This window comes from Coregonus lavaretus, assembly GCF_964263955.1.
Source record: "Coregonus lavaretus genome assembly, chromosome: 37".
Classification (NCBI taxonomy): domain Eukaryota; kingdom Metazoa; phylum Chordata; class Actinopteri; order Salmoniformes; family Salmonidae; genus Coregonus; species Coregonus lavaretus.
Window position 1 is genome coordinate 24,004,398 of NC_140024.1, and position 18,713 is coordinate 24,023,110.

At 43.2% G+C, this 18,713-nt stretch overlaps 2 protein-coding genes across 2 annotated transcripts in view; one reads left to right on the forward strand and one right to left on the reverse strand.

Annotated features, from left to right (window-relative positions):
• The first annotated feature begins 1,327 nt into the window (after positions 1-1,327).
• Positions 1,328-11,893, forward strand: LOC311111913 (dipeptidase 2-like). Its single transcript, XM_084154836.1, has 11 exons — positions 1,328-1,467; positions 4,267-4,412; positions 4,807-4,933; positions 5,145-5,274; positions 7,071-7,212; positions 7,424-7,493; positions 7,862-8,038; positions 9,322-9,406; positions 9,591-9,666; positions 9,872-10,007; positions 10,327-11,893. Exons 2-11 carry the CDS (start codon positions 4,270-4,272, stop codon positions 10,549-10,551), a joined length of 1,311 nt encoding a protein of 436 aa, XP_084010962.1. The 5' UTR covers positions 1,328-1,467; positions 4,267-4,269; the 3' UTR covers positions 10,552-11,893.
• LOC311111912 (solute carrier family 12 member 4-like) overlaps positions 11,603-18,713 on the reverse strand; it is a 40,015-nt gene continuing 32,904 nt past the window's right edge. Inside the window, exons 17-24 of the mRNA XM_084154835.1 lie at positions 18,347-18,515; positions 17,485-17,680; positions 17,038-17,207; positions 16,621-16,752; positions 16,104-16,211; positions 14,668-14,855; positions 13,569-13,702; positions 11,603-13,045 (exon numbers count right to left, since the gene is read on the reverse strand). Coding sequence (XP_084010961.1) covers positions 12,954-13,045; positions 13,569-13,702; positions 14,668-14,855; positions 16,104-16,211; positions 16,621-16,752; positions 17,038-17,207; positions 17,485-17,680; positions 18,347-18,515 — 1,189 coding nt within the window. The 3' untranslated portion in view covers positions 11,603-12,953. The remainder of the gene's footprint in view (positions 13,046-13,568; positions 13,703-14,667; positions 14,856-16,103; positions 16,212-16,620; positions 16,753-17,037; positions 17,208-17,484; positions 17,681-18,346; positions 18,516-18,713) is intronic.

An 18,713-nucleotide genomic window follows, 5' to 3' on the forward strand; every position in this document is an offset into this window, starting at 1 on the left:
TAGGGGTCCTAATACCCCAGATTGGGAACCACTGCTATAGACAATGAGTAATCTCTCTCTAGACAGATGGGTTGCCTCCCACAATGTTACCACTGAGGGAGTTCGATTAAGCTGAACCGCAGTGCACCGGGCTATGCAGTGAGGGAAGAGCACCCTTCTCAAATCGAACAGTAATCTGCGTCGCTCGGTCATGTTGTCAACAAGGCAGCATGATGCAGGCCTCCTGTAGCTCAGTTGGTAGAGCATGGTGTTTGCAACGCCAGGGTTGTGGGTTTGATTCCCACGGGGGGCCAGTATGGAAAATGTATGCACTCACTAACTAAGTCGCTCTGGATAAAAGCGTCTGCTAAATTACTAAAATGTCAAATGTAATGCATCGTTCAGAAACATACATCTCTTTTCCCAAATTGTTTTGCATTTTCAAACTTTTTTCATTGGGAATGCAGATAAAGCGTTTTTATCAAAGCAGTCACTTTTGCATGTGAAAACACAGAATCCTACTATTTACTCCACATGCTTAACCTACGCCACTTTTGTTTTGAGCCGACTCCACCGTCGGCCAAAACAGGGCACCTGGCTCACGCCCCTGGAGGCAGCCCGGTTACAAAACAAATGAAATCAACGCTAACCCGGTTCACCCGGGGCAGTCCCGGGGCATTAATCGAATACCCTCAATGTTCCAGCATACACACATAGGTCTGGGATTTCTGAGACTAGGCTATGAGTACAATACTTAAAGGGGCAATCCTTAGTTGAAACAATAACAATGCGGTCGCCCCGCCTCTGTTCTGGTAAAAAGCTCAAGGATGGGCCTAGATAAATGTAACCACTCTCAAATTCATAGACAGCTGTGGACTGACCTCCAATATATGAAAATTATAGTTTTAAGCATGTTTTGAGGCTATGCAGTGTTTATTTACATTTACAATGTTTACAAACATTGGAGTAAAGCAAGCTTATATTTTGGGTTCTGATGGGGTATGACAGTTGAATTAAGCTCATGAGGCATAAATTATACATTATCTAAAAAAATCAATGGGTGTATATCACTCATTTATATATCCAAAAATTGATGTAGGGACTGCAGATTGTCCCTTTAAAGGTCCGGCTTCCTGGACACAGCTGGACTAAAAAACATGCCCAATGGGGAATTTCCATTTAAATCACTTTTATTTCCAGGTCTAGGTTTATTTAGGCTAATCTGTCTCTGGGAAACTGGCCCGTAGTGTTATTACTTAGATTGGACAGTAGATGGCAGTAATCCCATCTCAATGACCACACTGTGTAGTGTACACGATCTATTCTAAAGATCTATTCTATGCCGTACAGTCCAATGTATTTCAGTCCCACACGTAGCCTACATCTGGGCGGAGGGAGCTAGTAAATTCGCATTATTCAGTTGTGATGTTCGGGTTTAGGCTGCATTCGTTGTAAATAACCCGACCAGCTGATCGATCACCTTGCACAGTGAGTTTTGTTTTGCTAAAAATACTTTACTTTTTAAATAATTATGTTGCCTATGTTTACTGAATTATTATGCTTTTTTATAGAATTCCAGTTATTTGTAGGCCTATTTGCATAATATTTATAGATCCGTAATGTTTTGGATCACTCATTAAAACTGTTGACCCATTAACTGTAAAAGTTACTTTAAATGTTATGTTCAACTTTAAACGAACTACAACTTTTAAGGATTAATGAAGCCTTCATTACTTAACCCTTTAGAAGGCCAACAGATGCTTAAGAAACCATTCTAGCAGAAGTCAGCAGTAGAAACAATAACTAAGCAGATATTCTGCCTCTGTTGCAGTAAAAAGCTGAGGGATGGAGCTGGAGAAATGTAACCACTCTCAAATTCATAGACAGAACTATGTATGCAAGGACTGACCATCCATGATACCAACATTATACTGTAGTTTTAACCATGTTTTGAGGTTATATAGTGTTAGTTTACATTTACTTTATTTACAAACATTGGAGTAGATAGGCTTATATTTTGGATTCTGATGGGGTACGACAGTTGAACTAAACTCATGAGGCATTTTATAAATTATATTCTTCAAGAATCAATGGGTACATATTGTAAAAACTGTTGGTCACTAAATCCGGCTAGAATGACCAAGTAAAAATGGTTGGCTGGTATGCCCTAACCCGTCTGAGCGGTCGGCTGTAAATGCCCTCACCCGCTATATACTTATAACTGATTGGTTTGGTTCTATCCTCTGTAGTGCTGTCCGGTTATAACATGATGTTGAGGCCCATCACTGTACTCTTGATAGTCACCACCACACACACGCAGACGCAGCTGTTTCCATTTGGAGAGGTGTATATGGTTTGGTAATCTGAATGATTTTGAATTTTATTGTTGTGTTTCTATAAGACAAAGATATGCACACATGTAAACAGTATTAGTTAAGGGTTATAACTATGCAATATACATACAGTACCAGTCAAAAGTTTGGACACACCTACTCATTCAAGGGTTTTTCTTTATTTTTACTATTTTCTACATTGTAGAATAATAGTGAAGACATCAAAACCCTGAAATAACACGTATGGAATCATGTAGTAACCAAAAAAGTGTCAAACAACCCAAATATATTTTATATTAGAGATTCTTCAAAGTAGCCACCCTTTGCCTTGATGACAGCTTTGCACACTCTTGGCATTCTCTCAACCAGCTTCATGAAGTAGTCACCTGGAATGCATTTCAATTAACAGGTGTGCCTTGTTAAAAGTTAATTTGTGGAATTTCTTTCCTTAATGCATTTGAGCCAATCAGTTGTGTTGTGACAAGGTAGGGGTGATATACAGAATATATCCCTATTTGGTAAAAGACCAATTCCATATTATGTCAAGAACAGCTCAAATAAGCAAAGAGAAACGACAGTCCATCATTACTTTAAGACATGAAGGTCAGTCAATCCGGAACATTTCAAGAACTTTGAACGTTTCTTCAAGTGCAGTCGCAAAAACCATCAAGCGCTATGATGAAACTGGCTCTCATGAGGACCGCCAAAGGAAAGGAAGACCCAGAGTTACCACTGCTGCAGAGGATAAGTTCATTAGAGTTACCAGCCTCAGAAATTGCAGCCCAAATAAATGCTTCACAGACTTCAAGTAACAGACACATCTCAACATCAGCTGTTCAGCGGAGACTGCATGAATCAGGCCTTCATGGTCGAATTGCTGCAAAGAAACCACTACGAAAGGACACCAATAATAAGAAGAGACTTGCTTGAACCAAGAAACGCGAGCAATGGACATTAGACCGGTGGAAATCTGTCCTTTGGTCTGATGAGTCCAAATGTGAGATTTTTGGTTCCAACCGTCGTGTCTTTGTGAGACGCAGAGTAGGTGAACAGATGATCTCTGCATGTGTGATTCCCACCGTGAAACATGGAGGAGGAGGTGTGATGGTGTGGGGTGCTTTGCTGGTGACACTGTCTGTGATTTATTTAGAATTCAAAGGCACACTTAACCAGCATGGCTACCACAGCATTCTGCAGCGATACGCCTTCCCATCTGGTTTGCGCTTAGTGGGACTATCATTTGTTTTTCAACAGGACAATAACCCAACACACCTCCAGGCTGTGTAAGGGCTATTTGAGCAAGATGGAGAGTGATGGAGTGCTGCATCAGATGACTTGGCCTCCACAATCACCTGATCTCAACCCAATTGAGATGGTTTGGGATGAGTTGGACCACAGAGTGAAGGAAAAGCAGCCAACAAGTGCTCAGCATATGTGGGAACTCCTTCAAGACTGTTGGAAAAGCATTCCAGGTGAAGCTGGTAGAGAGAATGCCAAGAGTGTGCAAAGCTGTCATCAAGGCAAAGGGTGGCTACTTTGAAGAGGGATAATTAAGGTAGGCTGAGCAGCCAAACTAACGGGAGTTAAGGGAAACTGAAGGGACTGTGAGGTGAAGTTAGGTAGAGAGGAGAGGAGCAGGACGGCCTTCTTTACACATATCCTTAATTTGTCAAAAAATTTATGTAGCAACTGCTGATTGCCCCTTTAAGCAAATTTCATATGTTATAAAGAGTGGCAAAGGATCACATTTGCCAAAGACCTGGATTTTATATATAGGCCTTTCATATCACACGTTATACAGTATTACTTTGTTTATAAATTATGTAGTGCTTATCAAGACTTTATGAATGCCATATAAAGCCTTCATACATTGTAGTTCGTTTAAAGTGGGACCAAACGTTCAAAGTACTGGACTGATTGAAGTTACCACGTCTTAAAATTACTTTATTTATAGAATATGATGTCGCGGATACTCCATAGAGGTGATTTACTAAGCCTGGGGACACACTTGATGCTGTGTTTTCTCTGTGGCATGATGTCGGAAGATCCTACAACAGGAAGTGCAGTTGGCTTGATGACAAAATATCCTTTGATTGATGGGTAAGTGAACGGAGGAAAGTTGTCTTAGTTATTCTGGCTTTCCTAAAATAGAGAGAAGTTTATCCTACAGTATTCCTTATTATTGGTTAATTATATATTTGTCTGTGCAGAGATACATAGATATTTTTGTTAAATCATATGCAGCCTAAAATATTAATAGCTCAAGGATTTTCAACGGTAAACTTTTGGAAATTTGGCAGTAAGTATCCAAAACAAGTGTAGTTCCAAAGACAAATAATTACCATCCCGTACTGAGTCATTCTCGCCCACACACAAGTGGTACTGTATGGAGCTGTCCCTTTTGAAATTGGATATGTAAAGATGTCTTCCTCCAGCTCCACCTTGAGTCACTCCCCTCTATTCCATCTGACTGACTCATCTCTCTCTCTCCTAGACATAACGACCTAGCTCTGATGCTAAGGATTCTCCACAACAACAGACTGAGTCAGGTTGACCTACGCAACATCAGCAAAGTGGCCACGGACATCAACCGACTCACAACGGGACATGTCGGCGCTCTGGTAGGTTAATGTATGGTTAATCGTAGCCTAAGTGTGTGTGTGTGTATGTGTGTGTGTGTATGCGTGTGCATGCTTGTGTGAGTGTGTGAGTGTTTATGTGTGTGTGTCCCCGTGCGTGTGTATACTGAGTTGTACTAAAGCCATAATACCCTTCTAACTCAAGTGTTGCTCTCTGGCCTCCTGCTTTGTCCCCATCCCATGCTCTGATCAGGTGTTTGCAGCCTACGTGTTGTGTGGCGCCCAGAAGAAGGATGCTGTGCGGCTCACACTGGAACAGATAGATGTGATCCATCGCATGTGTACAGAGAACCCAGAACTGGAGCTGGTTACATCTGTAAAAGGTATACAATATACCAGGGGTAGGCAAATAGATTCAGCCGCGGGACGATTTTTGTCAGCGTGGATGGCCGTGGGGCCAGAACATAATTATAATCATTTGTACACTGCAAATTGACCACAAATAAGCCCAATAAGAGATTGTATTTGAAAATAACAATAGTTTCATACCTTGATTACATTGAGACATGATCATGTTTCTTTTTTTATTCGTGGGAATACTTAATTATTATATATTTCTTTCTGAATTCCTGGTGATTTTAGCATTTTTTCCCCCCTAAAAAACTAAAAGTGTATTTGAATGTGTGTGGTTTTGTGTGGGAGTGTCAGTGTAGTGTGTGTGAGTGTATACTGTACATAGTGTATACAGTATATAGTCTAGTGAGTGTGCAGAGTCAGTGCAAGATAGGGTCAATACAGATATTCCGGGGTAACCATTTAATTAGCTATTTAGCAGCCTTATGGCTTTGGGGTAGAAGCTGTTCTGGAGCCTGTTGGTCCGAGAGACGATGCTTCGGTACCGTTTGCAGGATGGTGGCAGAGTAAACAGTCTATGGCTTGGGTGGCTGAAGTCTTTGCCAATTTTTTGGGCCTTACTTTGACACCGCCTGATATAGAGGTCCTGGATGGCATGGAGCTTGGCCCAAGTGATGTACTGGGCCATCCACACCACCCTCTGTAGCGCTTTATATTTGCCATACCAAGCGATGATGCAGCCAGTCAAGATGCTCTCAGTGGTGCAGCTGTAGAACTTTTTGAGGATCCGAGGGCGCATGCCAAATCTTTTCAGCCTCCTGAGGGGGAAGAGGTGTGTGTGTGTGTGTGGACCATGTTAAGTCCGTAGTGATGTGGATGCCAAGGAACTTGAAGCTCCCGACCCGCTCCACATCGATGTGGATGGGGGCGTGCTCTCCCCCCTTTTTCCTGTAGTCCACGATCAGCTGCTTACTGACATTAAGGGAGAGGCTGTTGTCTCTGATCTCCTCCCTGTAGGCTGTCTCATTGCCGTCCGTGATCAGGCCTACCACCGTCGTGTCGTCAGCAAACTTGATGATGGTTTTGGAGTTGTGCGTGGCCACGCAGTCGTGAGTGAACAGGGAGTACAGGAGGGGACTATTCACACACCCCTGATGGGCCCCTGTGTTGAGGGTCAGCATGGCAGAGGTGTTGTTGCCTACCTTCACCACCTAGGGAGCGGCCTGTCAGGATGTCCAGGATCCAGTTGCAGAGGGAGGTGTTCAGTCCCAGGGACCCGAGCTTGGTGATGAGCTTGGAGGGCACTATGGTGTTGAACGCTGAGCTGTAGTCTATGAACAGCATTCTCACATAGTTATTTCCCCTCTTGTCCAGGTGGGAGAGAGCAGTGTGAAGTTCAACTGAGATTGCGTAATCTGTTGGGGCGGTGTGCGAATTGGAGTGTGTCCAGGATGTCTGGGATGATGTGTGTCATGACCAGCCTTTCAAAGCACTTCATAATTACAGATGCGAGTGCTACGGGACGATAGTCATTTAGGAAGGTTACCTTGGAGTTCTTAGGAACAGGAACAATGGTGGGCAGCTTCAAACATGTTGGGCTTACAGACTGGGCAAGGAGACACTTGCCAGCTGGTCTTCCGTCTGGCCAGTCATTTATGCTCTCTGATGTCATTTGATGGGTTTTCCAAATGGATCTTTCCAACATTATGGAAATGTGTGGTTGTTCAAGTGGGTTGATGCCTAGTAAAAATATGTTTCTGCCCCATTTACAGTAGTATGATGATGATGATGATGTGTGTGTGTATCATGTGTGTGTATTCCACAGGACTAAATGACACTAAGAGGATAGCGTGTCTGATCAGCATTGAGGGAGGTCATTCTATAGACAGCAGCCTGCCAACCCTGCGTATGTTTTACCAGCTGGGGGTTCGCTCAATGGCCTTCACACACACCTGCAACACACCTTGGTGAGCACACGCACACACACACATGCACACACACACACACACACACACACACACACACACACACACACACACACACACACACACACACACACACACACACACACACACACACACACACAGACAGACTCATGCACAATATGTGTTATATTTTGGCTTGACATCTTGGGTTCTTGCTACTGGGCTATGACACAGTAGTTTTTTCTTGCTGCAGGGCTGAGTCCTCCTCAACAATCTATGATGTCTATAAAAGAGAAAATGACAGCCTAACAGACTTCGGTAAGGTAAGGGGAACCTTTAACACTAAGTCTGTGTTAAAGCCAAGACTTGTAGCCTACGCCGGTCACTTCACGCGTCATACTGGAGCGGAATGACATTTCGCTACACTTACGTCTTTAAGTCACAAACATTCTTGATCCTTGACGACTTTTAGGGGGCTGTGTAACACTGATGATCTCATCACTGAGAGTTTTACTGTTTGAAGTGCTTACTTCAAGAAAAGTTGAGCAAAGTGTTGATGTTTTTAATGTCAGCAGATAGGTACAATGACGTACATAGAGCACATCATTACTGGGAAACCTCAATAACACGGCAAGTGGTGGCGTTATTATGCTTTATCTGTTCTCTCTCTGTCTGTCTTTCTCTCTCTCAGGATGTGGTGAAGGAAATGAACAGATTGGGGATGATAGTAGACCTGTCCCATAGTTCCTGGGCCACAGTCAGGGCAGTACTGCAGGTCTCCAAAGCTCCAGTTATTTTCAGCCACTCCTCAGCCCATGCCGTGTGTAACCACAGCCGCAATGTCCCTGATGACCTGCTCCACGAACTGGTGAGACCAAAGGCTAGAACTCTCTCTCTGTCTCCCTCTCTCGCTCTCTCTCTCGCTGTCTCTGTCTGTCTGTCTCTCTGTCTCTCTCTCGCTGTCTCTGTCTGTCTGTCTCTCTGTCTCTCTCTCGCAAACACTCCTCCATCCCTCCTCCCTTTCAACCACCATCGGCACGGTCACTCAGTGTGGGTGGCCTATGTTTATCAGGAGAGACTTTTGGAATGATGTTTTGACGATGTCCTTTCTGAAGTGTTTCTTTAATCAACTTGTCCTTTATTTGCATTTCCTGTTTTACAGTGCCTTCAGAAAGTATTCATACCCCTTGACTTATTCCACATTTTGTTGTGTTACAGCCTGAATTAAAAATTGATTAAATATATATATATTATCCATCTACACATGATACCCCATAATGACAAAGTGAAAACATGTTTTTAGAAATTTTTGCAAATGTATTGAAAATGAAATACATAAATATCTCATTTACATAAGTAATCACACCCCTGAATCAATACATGTTAGAATCACCTTTGGCAGCGATTACAGCTGTGAGTCTTTCTGGGTAAGTCTCTAAGAGCTTTGCACACCTGGATTGTACAATATTTGCCCATTATTCTTTTTTAAATTCTTCAAGCTCTGTCAAGTTGGTTGTTGATCATTGCTAGACAGCCCTTTTCAAGTCTTGCCATAGATTTTCAAGCCGATTTAAGTCAAAACTGTAACTAGGCCACTCAGGAACACTCATTGTCGTCTTGGTAAGCAACTCCAGTGTATATTTGGCCTTGTGTTTTAGGTTATTGTCCTGCTGAAAGGTGAATTTGTCTCCCAATGTCTGTTGGAAAGCAGACTGAACCAAGTTTTCCTCTAGGATTTTGCTCTATTCCGTTTATTTTTATCCTAAAAAAACTCCCTAGTCCTTGCCGATGACAAGCATACCCATAACATGATGCAGCCACCACCATGCTTGAAAATATGAAGAGTGGTACTCAGTGATGTGTTGTTTTGGATTTTCCCCAAACATAACGCTTTGTATTCAGGACAAAAAGTTCATTTCTTTGCCAATTTTTTTGCAGTTTTACTTTAGTGCTTTATTGCAAACAGGATGCATGTTTTGGAAATTTTTTATTCGGTACAGGTTTAAAAAAATCTCAATTTAATCAATTTTAAATTCAGGCTGTAACACATAAAAACATGCAAAACGTCAAGGGGTGTGAATACTTTCTGAAGGCACATGGCTGGAAGGTCATATTTTTTGATGTTCTATTCTGGGTGTGTTGTTGTTTCAGAAGGAGAACGGAGGACTCATCATGGTTAATCTGCACAGTGGGTTTGTGGCCTGCCATGGCCAAGCCAATGTCTCCATTGTGGCTGGTGAGCAGTTGCCTTTGATTAGTGTTTACTGGCATCAAACAATTAAGTGCAAAATTGGCTGCCTTGTTATCAATCAAGACCTGTTTACAAGAGCAATACGAAGAACATCAGTAACATGTGTATACATGATTTATCCTATGTAAATATCTTCCTGATCTTCTGATATTCCTCTCACGTTTTGCAGACCATTTTACCCACATTAAGAAGGTGGTTGGACCCGAGTTAATAGGAATAGGAGGAGACTTTGATGGAGCGTCTAAGTAAGAACTTGTTGTTACCTCAGAGTAACAACAGCACATCCAGCTTTAGTTCATTAATACATTAGGCTCCAGCTTGAATGCCATCAGAATGACTCACTTTTTTGTAAGCAGGCTGGTAACAGATAGCAGCTGCATTTTACATGTTGTTCTCCTTTGGCCTAAGGGTTTCAGTAATACATATCCTGTTATGTTCTACTGTCTGAAGGTTTCCTCTTGGATTAGAGGATGTGTCCAAGTATCCCGCTCTGATCCAGGAGCTGCTGGAGAGGAACTGGACAGAGAACGAGTTGTCCGGGGTCCTCAGACGCAACTTCCTGCGTGTGTTCAAGGAGGTCGAGAAAGTGAGTGCTAAAGGAACAAAAGCGCTGTGTTTTCAGCTCATAAAAAAGGCTCCATGCTACGGTGTGAGTATTGTAATCAAAGCCCATCAAAAACACCTGCAGTAGTAACAAAGGAATGAAAGGCATCTCTGTCTGGGACTGAATGTCCATCTGAGTACTTTGTGGTATGAAGGGAACTGAGAACTGGAAAGGAGCCCAGTATAGTGCATGGAAAATCCCACTTGGATTTTCTTGTTCAGTAGAGTCACTGTCACGGCATCATAACACAGTGTCAACTTCTCTCTCTCTCCCTCCCTCCTTCCCCCTCTCCCTTCCCCAGGAGCGTGACAGGCAGAAAGAGAAAGGAACTCTCCCCAGTGAAGCTCAGATCGACTTGGCTGAGGTTCAGAACCCCTGCAGGCTGGTTCTCAGGCGACCCGACCACCAGGGGATCAAGAAGGAACATATGTACTCCAAGGGCCACAGTGAACTGGTGGCCCCCAGGAGTCTGGTCTGGACTGTGGTTGTACTAATCTCCTGCCTCTGTGTCCTGATGGACCATTAAGACTATAATAATATGGCCTCGATTCAATCAGATCGAGCACTAACCCGCGCTGGCCGATATCCGCATAGCGGATGTTTTGGCAGTATTGGAGGTGTAACTGCGGTGTGAGCTGACAAATAGGTGTGTGGCTGCTCTTTTGTGTCACCAACCACTCCCTTCCTTACTATCCCTATGCATTAGATGTTCAAAACGACAAAAGCAAGTGTAGGCTCTGTCGATGATGGAGATAATGACAGGCCAATGCATGTTTTCATGTTCATTTGGATGGGGGGATTTATAACCTATCAGTCTATGTAGACAATAGACCATTACGCATTAGAGTGGTTGAAACATGAGCTTCTAACGCGGCTACATGGGATTTGTGGGATATAAAGTCAGGTGTGGTTTCATTGCATCCAATGGCAGTGTCCACGATAATGTACCGTAAGGGGCTGCTCTAATGCAGTTCCTCCTCCGACACTGCCAAAACAACTGCTATGTGGATGTCGGCTACAACGGATCTGATAGAATCTAGCTCTTAGTGTTACTAAACTATTAGCAGTGCTTGACTTGGGCAGGAGCCTACCGGAGCCGAGTACCGGCACCTCAAATTCTCAACTGCTTGAGCTCTTTTTACTCTTATAGAATATTAGCTCAAAAGTATAGTGGAGCTCCTGCACCTAAATATAAACAGTACTTGCACCCAAAATAAGTACCGGCACCTATTTAGTAGTACTACTAGTGTTGTATTAGTAGTGTTATATTACACTACAACCATGTTTCTCCGACAGTTACAAGCCTAGCTTTACCGTGTTTACTGTGTCACTTGCTTACATGCAGATGTGATCTGGCCTACAAAGAACTTTACCTCATTTTTAGTTTCGGTCATTTTGACCTTGAAGGAGTTTTATATTTACACAAAGCTCTGCATGAACTTTGCACTATATTACATTGAGTTCAACACGTTGAACTCTTTTTACATATCTCATTATAAAAATATATGTTGTTATGTTATGTTTGTTTATTGATACAGTCAAGGCCACAAGGTCATTCTGAGGCATTTACAAGGTCATACTGAGGCATTTAGCTTTATTTATCTGAGGACACAGACCTTGAGGTTCATCACACAAACTTGATTGTCACAATGAAACTATTTCATAGCAAGTGAAGATTTCATCTTAACATTAAGATTATTGTAACATTTCCTCACAAGAGGGTACAGTGAAACGGTATGTAACTAACATGTTAATATACTGTAATGCCTCCTACAGTCATCTCAGGAATGTTGTATTCTGTATTCATATCATAGGTTATATCATATTTATTTTGCCTTTCTCTTAAGTAAATAATGCTTTGAGTTTTCTGTTTTTCTACCATGTTATTTTGTGAACACATTGATATATCTGAAGTCAAGAAAATTACATTCTGGTTGAATATGGAAATGAATCATGATTTTATTGCCACGTTCAGATAAGTACTCTTCCTTTTTACAGCTCTTGCAGTCTACAAGAAATAAAAGGAAATGTGTGCGTATGCTACTCTGTTCGTTCAGGTGGCCCAGAAAGTATTCTTCATGCCTATCATAATGACTTTTGTACAGAAATAGCAGATCAACAACTATACATTACATTGAATGATGTAAAACCTCTTCTCTTTCAACAATTACAATTACAATTACAATAATCATAAATCAAAATGATTTCAAAACAATCTCTGGCATCTACATTTACAAGCTCTGTCTCTGCCATCTGTTGAAATAACCCAACTGGCATTTCTTTGTTCATTATCTACAATCCGAAAAATCTTAACCTCATCGGGGGAAGATAGAGAAAATAAATAAGAAAATAAATATAAAAGTTATTATTCCACCAACCAAAAAAGGACTCAAATTGGCACTCTACACAGAGGCCTTCATACGGCCCACCCAAGACTATGCGCTATCTGGCAAGCTAATCCTTGATGAGAGAAAGCCCACCATAATTTATTTTCTGCAAAAAAATACAAAAATACTGACTCAGTCGACATAGAAAATTAATGTTTGATGGATGTATGTGTAAAAGTAGCAGTTGTTAGTGGTCTCCTATTGCAGAAATAGGTTTGTGAATGACACAAGCTTTAGTTGCCTTGGCAATAAGGCATTCATATGAGGGAATTATAGCATGTCATCTTTAAAGGCTACTGTCCTCGTGGAAGGCAATACATTCCACAGAAATGCCAGGCAAATTATTATTGCTTTCTGTGGTCCTCAAATTCCACAATAAAAGTCCTCTTAATTCCATCATTAATTGGCACAGTTTGTGTGTACTGTATGTTGAGGATCGGCTGGATGCTGCTGCCGGTGCTGCAGTGCCCCCGGTGGTCGGGGTGGAATGTTTCCTGTCGAGGCAGTGTCATGACCTATGACCCCAGTGGTTTGTGATAGGTCAGGAGTAGATAGTGATGACCTCTCGTCCTCCTCCTCTCACCAGCAGCACTCTCTCCAAACCTTCCGTCAGCACCTCCAGAAACTCCATATCTGGGCCAGAGTTAAGCACTGCTATAACCAGCAACTCTACTCTGCATCGCTGCACCTGCGATTACATCTGCAAATCTGTGTACGTAATAATAATATGCCATTTAGCAGACGCTTTTATCCAAAGCGACTTACAGTCATGCGTGCATACATTTTTGTGTATGGGTGGTCCCGGGGATTGAACCCACTTCCTTGGCGTTACAAGCGCCGTGCTCTACCAGCTGAGCTACAGAAGACCACCAGCTGAGCTACGTGACCAATTAACTTTGATTTGATGTTCAGCTCAAAAGCCAGTAGTCTTTCATCTCGGTAGACATAGCCAAATATTTCGTGCATGCTGGCTGGCCATCTACTAATACTCATTCGGTCATCTTTTACACAACTCATGCTACACTCAACCCCAAATTACACTCCCTAACCCCATTTTGAGCCCTAAAACTGTCCTAAAAAATGAAATATTGTACCACACAGACCTCTAAGACCAGTGTTGTCCAGTAAATTGAGAGCAGCTGTTAGTGAAGGATACAGTTCTCGTCTCCGTCTGTGTTGCGTGGCGGCCCCGGCATGTTGAGCAGCACCAGACGAGCATCATGGGACTTGTTGACGATTACCTCGTTCAGCTTCACTGCCGTGTGCATCCGCCGCACATTGGACTGGTCCCTGGGACACAACCACATACAGATGTTACAATGCAATCCAGAACATTCAAGTATTTAAAGGGATAGTTCACCCAAATTACACATTGGTTTCCTTACCCTGAATGCAGTCTATGGACAAAGTATGACAGCAATCCAGTTTCCCTGGCTCTGTTTCCACATGCTAAAGTTTTAGCATTTGTGGCACAAGTCCCATTCAAGTCATGGGACCGATATTATCATTTTTCACACATCATGTCCAAATCATCCGAAAGTATCTAAAATTGATTTTGAACCTCAAAAAAGTACCTTATAGAAGTTTTGAACATGATGTGCAAGAAATGTTATATCGATACCATGATTTTAATGGGATTTGTGCCACAAATGCTAAAACGTTAGCATGTGGAAATGGTGCCAGGGAAACTATACTAAAGCATGGATTGCTGTCATACCTTGTACATAGACTGCTTACAAAGTAAGAAAACCAATATGTAATTTTGTAATTTGGGTGAACTATCCCTTTAACAATGCCGTGGAATAATGTTCAGATATCTAACAGTAAACAGCATGAACCAACTCAGTCATAAAGCAGAAAGACATCAAGTGCAGTCCACATACCAAAGCACACCCCACCCCGCCATTCCAATCCATTGCATGGAACTTACAGACTCCGAGTGATCAGAATAACATATTACTAACAGGAACTTACAGACTCCGAGTGATCAGAATAACATATTACTAACAGGAACTTACAGACTCAGAGTGATCAGAATAACACATCACTCACAGGATGAACCATTCTCTGTCTGCAAGACAACAGAAGCAGAAAAAAGAGAGAGAAGAAGGAAGACTAGAGAGAGTGGACTACCTCAGATGGGGCCGGATGGAGATTTTCCTAACCACGTGAAAGGCCTGGGGGTTTTCCTAGTCAGATCACGTGGGTCAAGAAAAACTCCTGGCCTTCCAATAGACCAACAACAAGTGACTCACGGTTTGAGGCTCATGAGTTCTCTGAAGTTCTCTGGTGCGTTGTTCCTGTTCCTCCTTTCTGCCTCGTACTTCTCCTTGGTCCAGGTCATCTGGATCTTATCAGCTACAGGCTCCACCACCTCCTCCTCCTCGTCTGAGTACAGGCTGCCCATACGGATCAGAGAGTGTCTGTCCTTTACCAGCTGGGCCTATAGGGGGCAGAGTGCAGGGGATACAATGTCCTAATGTCCATACCAGAGTTACTTGAAATGCATGGCCATACATTGCTTCATTTAATGCTAGTGTAGATACACTTTATATACAAAAGTATGTGGACACCCCTTCAAATTAGTGGATTCGGCTATTTCAGCCACACCCGTTGCGGACAGGTGTATAATCGAGCATACCGCCATGCAATCTCCATAGACAAACATTGGCAGTAGAATGGCCTTACTGAAGAGCTCAGTGACTTTCAACGTGGCACCGTCATAGGATGCCACCTTTCCAACAAGTCAGTTCGTCAAATGTCTGCCCTGCTAGAGCTGCTCCGGTCAACTGTAAGTGGTGTTATTTTGAAGTGGAAACGTCTAGGAACAACAACGGCTCAGCCGCAAAGTGGTAGGTCATACAAGCTCACAGAACGGGACCACCGAGTGTTGAAGCGAGTAGCGCATAAAAATGGTCTGTCCTCGGTTGCAACACTCACTACCGAGTTCCAAACTGCTTCTGGAAGCAACGTCAGCACAGTAACTGTTTGTCGGGAGCTTCATGAAATGGGTTTCAATGGCCAAGCAGCCGCACACAATCCTAAGATCACCATGCGCAATGCCAAGCGTCGGCTGGAGTGGTGTAAAGCTCGCCGCAATTGGACTCTGGAGCAGTGGAGTGATGAATCATGCTTCACAATCTGGCAGTCCAACGGACAAATCTGGGTTTGGCGGATGCCAGGAGAACGCTACCTGCCCCAACTGTAAAGTTTGGTGGAGGAGGAATAATAGTCTGGGGCTGTTTTTCATGGTTCGGGCTAGGCTCCTTTGTTCCAGTGAAGGGAAATATTAACGCTACAGCATACAATTACATTCTAGATGATTCTGTTCTTACAACTTTGTGGCAACAGTTTGGGGAAGGCCCTTTCCTGTTTCAGCATGACAATGCCCCTGTGCACAAAGCAAGGTCCTTACAGAAATGGTTTGTCGAGATCGGTGTGGAAGAACTTGACTGGCCTGTACATAGCCCTGACATCAACCCCATCGAACACCTTTGGGATGAACCTGCTACTGGGCTAAATCACACTTTCAATGGAGATTCTCCAACTGAGGATGATTAAATACAGGAGAAGACTTCTGGGTCTGGGAAACCAGCTCAATATGTACTTCACTGTGGTCCACAACTATTGTTAAGTATGTTTGGTCTGACAGGTGTAATTCTGTGGATGTTTGTGGATGTGTAAGATGTACCTCTCTTTCTCGCTCTGCGCTGGACAGCCTCATCTGTCTAAGCATCTGAGACCTCTGCTCCATCATCAGAGTCCTCTCATACGTGTAGGCCGAGATGTCGCTGTCATGCTGAAACAATTAACATGGTAGTACGTAAATACCTGACCTTTGAATACACTAAGGGGAGAGAAGTGATTTAAAAATGGAAACTCAGTTGGATTGCATGTTAGACTCCTGGTATGAGGTACTTCTCTTCCCATCTCCACTATCATGACATAATTAGGTTTAAGGAGGGACATCTCTCACCATCTCCACTATCATAACATAATTAGGTTTAAGGAGGGACATCTCTCCCAATCTCTACTATCATGACATAATTTGGTTTAATGAGGAACATCTCACCATCTTCATAATTCGGCTTAAGGAGGAAATTCTCTCACCATCTCCACCATAATGACATAATTAGATTTAAGGAGGTTCATCTCTCACCGTCTCCACCATCATGACATAATTAGCTTTAAGGAGGAACATCTCTCACCATTTCCACCACCTCCACCTCTGCCTCTATTCTCAGCTGGTACAGGAATGTAGCCAGGTCCTTCTTCATCTGAATACTGTTGTCCTCCATCTGGGCCACAGTGAAGATACGCATCTTACACTTCCTCCAAACCTGAAACACACACCATGGTAAGAATGGAGTAGCTTAGCAGTTAAGAGTGTTGGGCCAGTAACTGAAAGGTCTCTGGTTCGAATCCCAGAGCCAACTAGCTGAAAAAGCTGCCGATGTGCACTTGAGCAAGGCACTTAACCCTAACTGCTTCTTTAAATCGCTCTGGATAAGAGCGTCTGCTTAAATGTAGATACATTTCTAAACAAACAAATCCATACACCTTTAGTCTCTCTCAAGTCATGGTGGCCAACAATAAATGCTCCCAGAGTTTCTGCTGGACTTTACCTTGTGCTGTTTGAGCAGGAAAGGTAGCAGCATGAGCATTCCTCCGTCATGGACGATCCACCACACATCGATGGTGCCATCTGTGAAGCGTTCATGGTTGCTGGGGTAGAAGGACACGTTCTTGGGCACCATCAGAGCCAGGTGGGCTGCTGTGGTACAGCGGACTGTGTCTGTGGGGAGGGGCACAGAGAGGTAAATATGTTTACTTTGTGTAATATGTAATGTAATACAGTTCAATGCTGATGCTATCAGTTAACTAAAGAGTCAGCATGGAATGCTTCAAATACTATACAGGCTGAAGGACAGTCCACCAAACCCACAAAAACATAGAGATGGCCAATGCCCTCATGGAGAAACTGGGATGAGGTTATTGTTTAGAACATTTTTAGGGGAACGGGTCAGATCCATGTGTAGGACCAGGCTAGTTTACAGTAATCAGAGTCTTACTAATGAATGTCTTCCATGCGCGGGGGTCTTCACTTTGCCTCCAGCCGTAGGGCCATCCCATCACCACTGTGTTGTGCTTCATGCCCCCCAGGCCACAGGACTGGATCAGGTGTGCAATGCCCTCCCTCACCTTGGACGCCACAACCACCTGGCAGAAACCCTTCACCCGCTCAATCTCCATCATGTTCTTTACGGCCTGACGAGGAGGAGAGCAGACAATGCAGGTAATCATAAAGCTGGTAATAAACTCACTTATTCTTATTGGCGCATGTCACGGTTTCGGCCGGGACTGCTCCTCCTCCTGGTTCGGGCAGGCTTCGGCGTTCGCCGTCCCCGGAGTACTAGCTGCCACCGTTGTATGTTTCGGGGTGTGATTGCTTTAGTCTGTCTTGTACACCTGTGTCTGTTTGTGTTCTGATTACGTGTCCTATAAGTTCCCTGTTTTGTATTAGTTAGATTGTGTGTTGTTGTTTGCCTGTCGTGCGGAGCTGCGTGTTTGCGCTCTGTTAGTTTTGTTTATTGTTTTACGCATGTTGCGTAATTCCCTCGCCTCCATTTGTTTTCGAGGTCGTGTATTGTTTTGTTGCACTTTGGACTAGTAAAGTATTTTGGACGAATCCTCTGTGTCCTGCACCTGACTCCTCCACCACATCCACATCGGTTCTTCTGACAGCGCAAAGGAGACAACAGAAATTATATCTCTTTCTTATAGCTTTGTAAAGTGGACTGTATGACCAAGCAATGATGGTAACAGCCTTCAAACAATCCTGAACTGATTCAATAAAGCTACAGTACGGCAAAATGTCTTTTTCTTGTACACACAGTAGACTGTCGGAGAAATAAGATACAGCTCTATCTCTACCTGTTCAGAGGCCTGTGTTTCTCCGTAGCTGTCCAGGAACTGTCCCTGGATGACAGAGCCCACTATGGTCAGGCCCTTCCCTGCCTTCAGCTGGGAGACAAAGGTCAACAGACGGGGATACTTCACATGGAGGTCCTCATCCAGCTTCAACAGCACAAGGACCTGGGGCCTGGAGAGTGGAGGGGCAAGAGAGACAAAGTACGTGAGAATCTACCTGGAAGTACTTATTTTATTTACTAAAAAACAACAACAGTATAAACTGTAGAGTGAGAGAAAGTACAGAATGTATGAAAAGGAAGAGGTAGTTATGCATATCTGAAGTTGGAGATACCAGATATCTAAGACTATGGACGAGGAGTGATGTTTA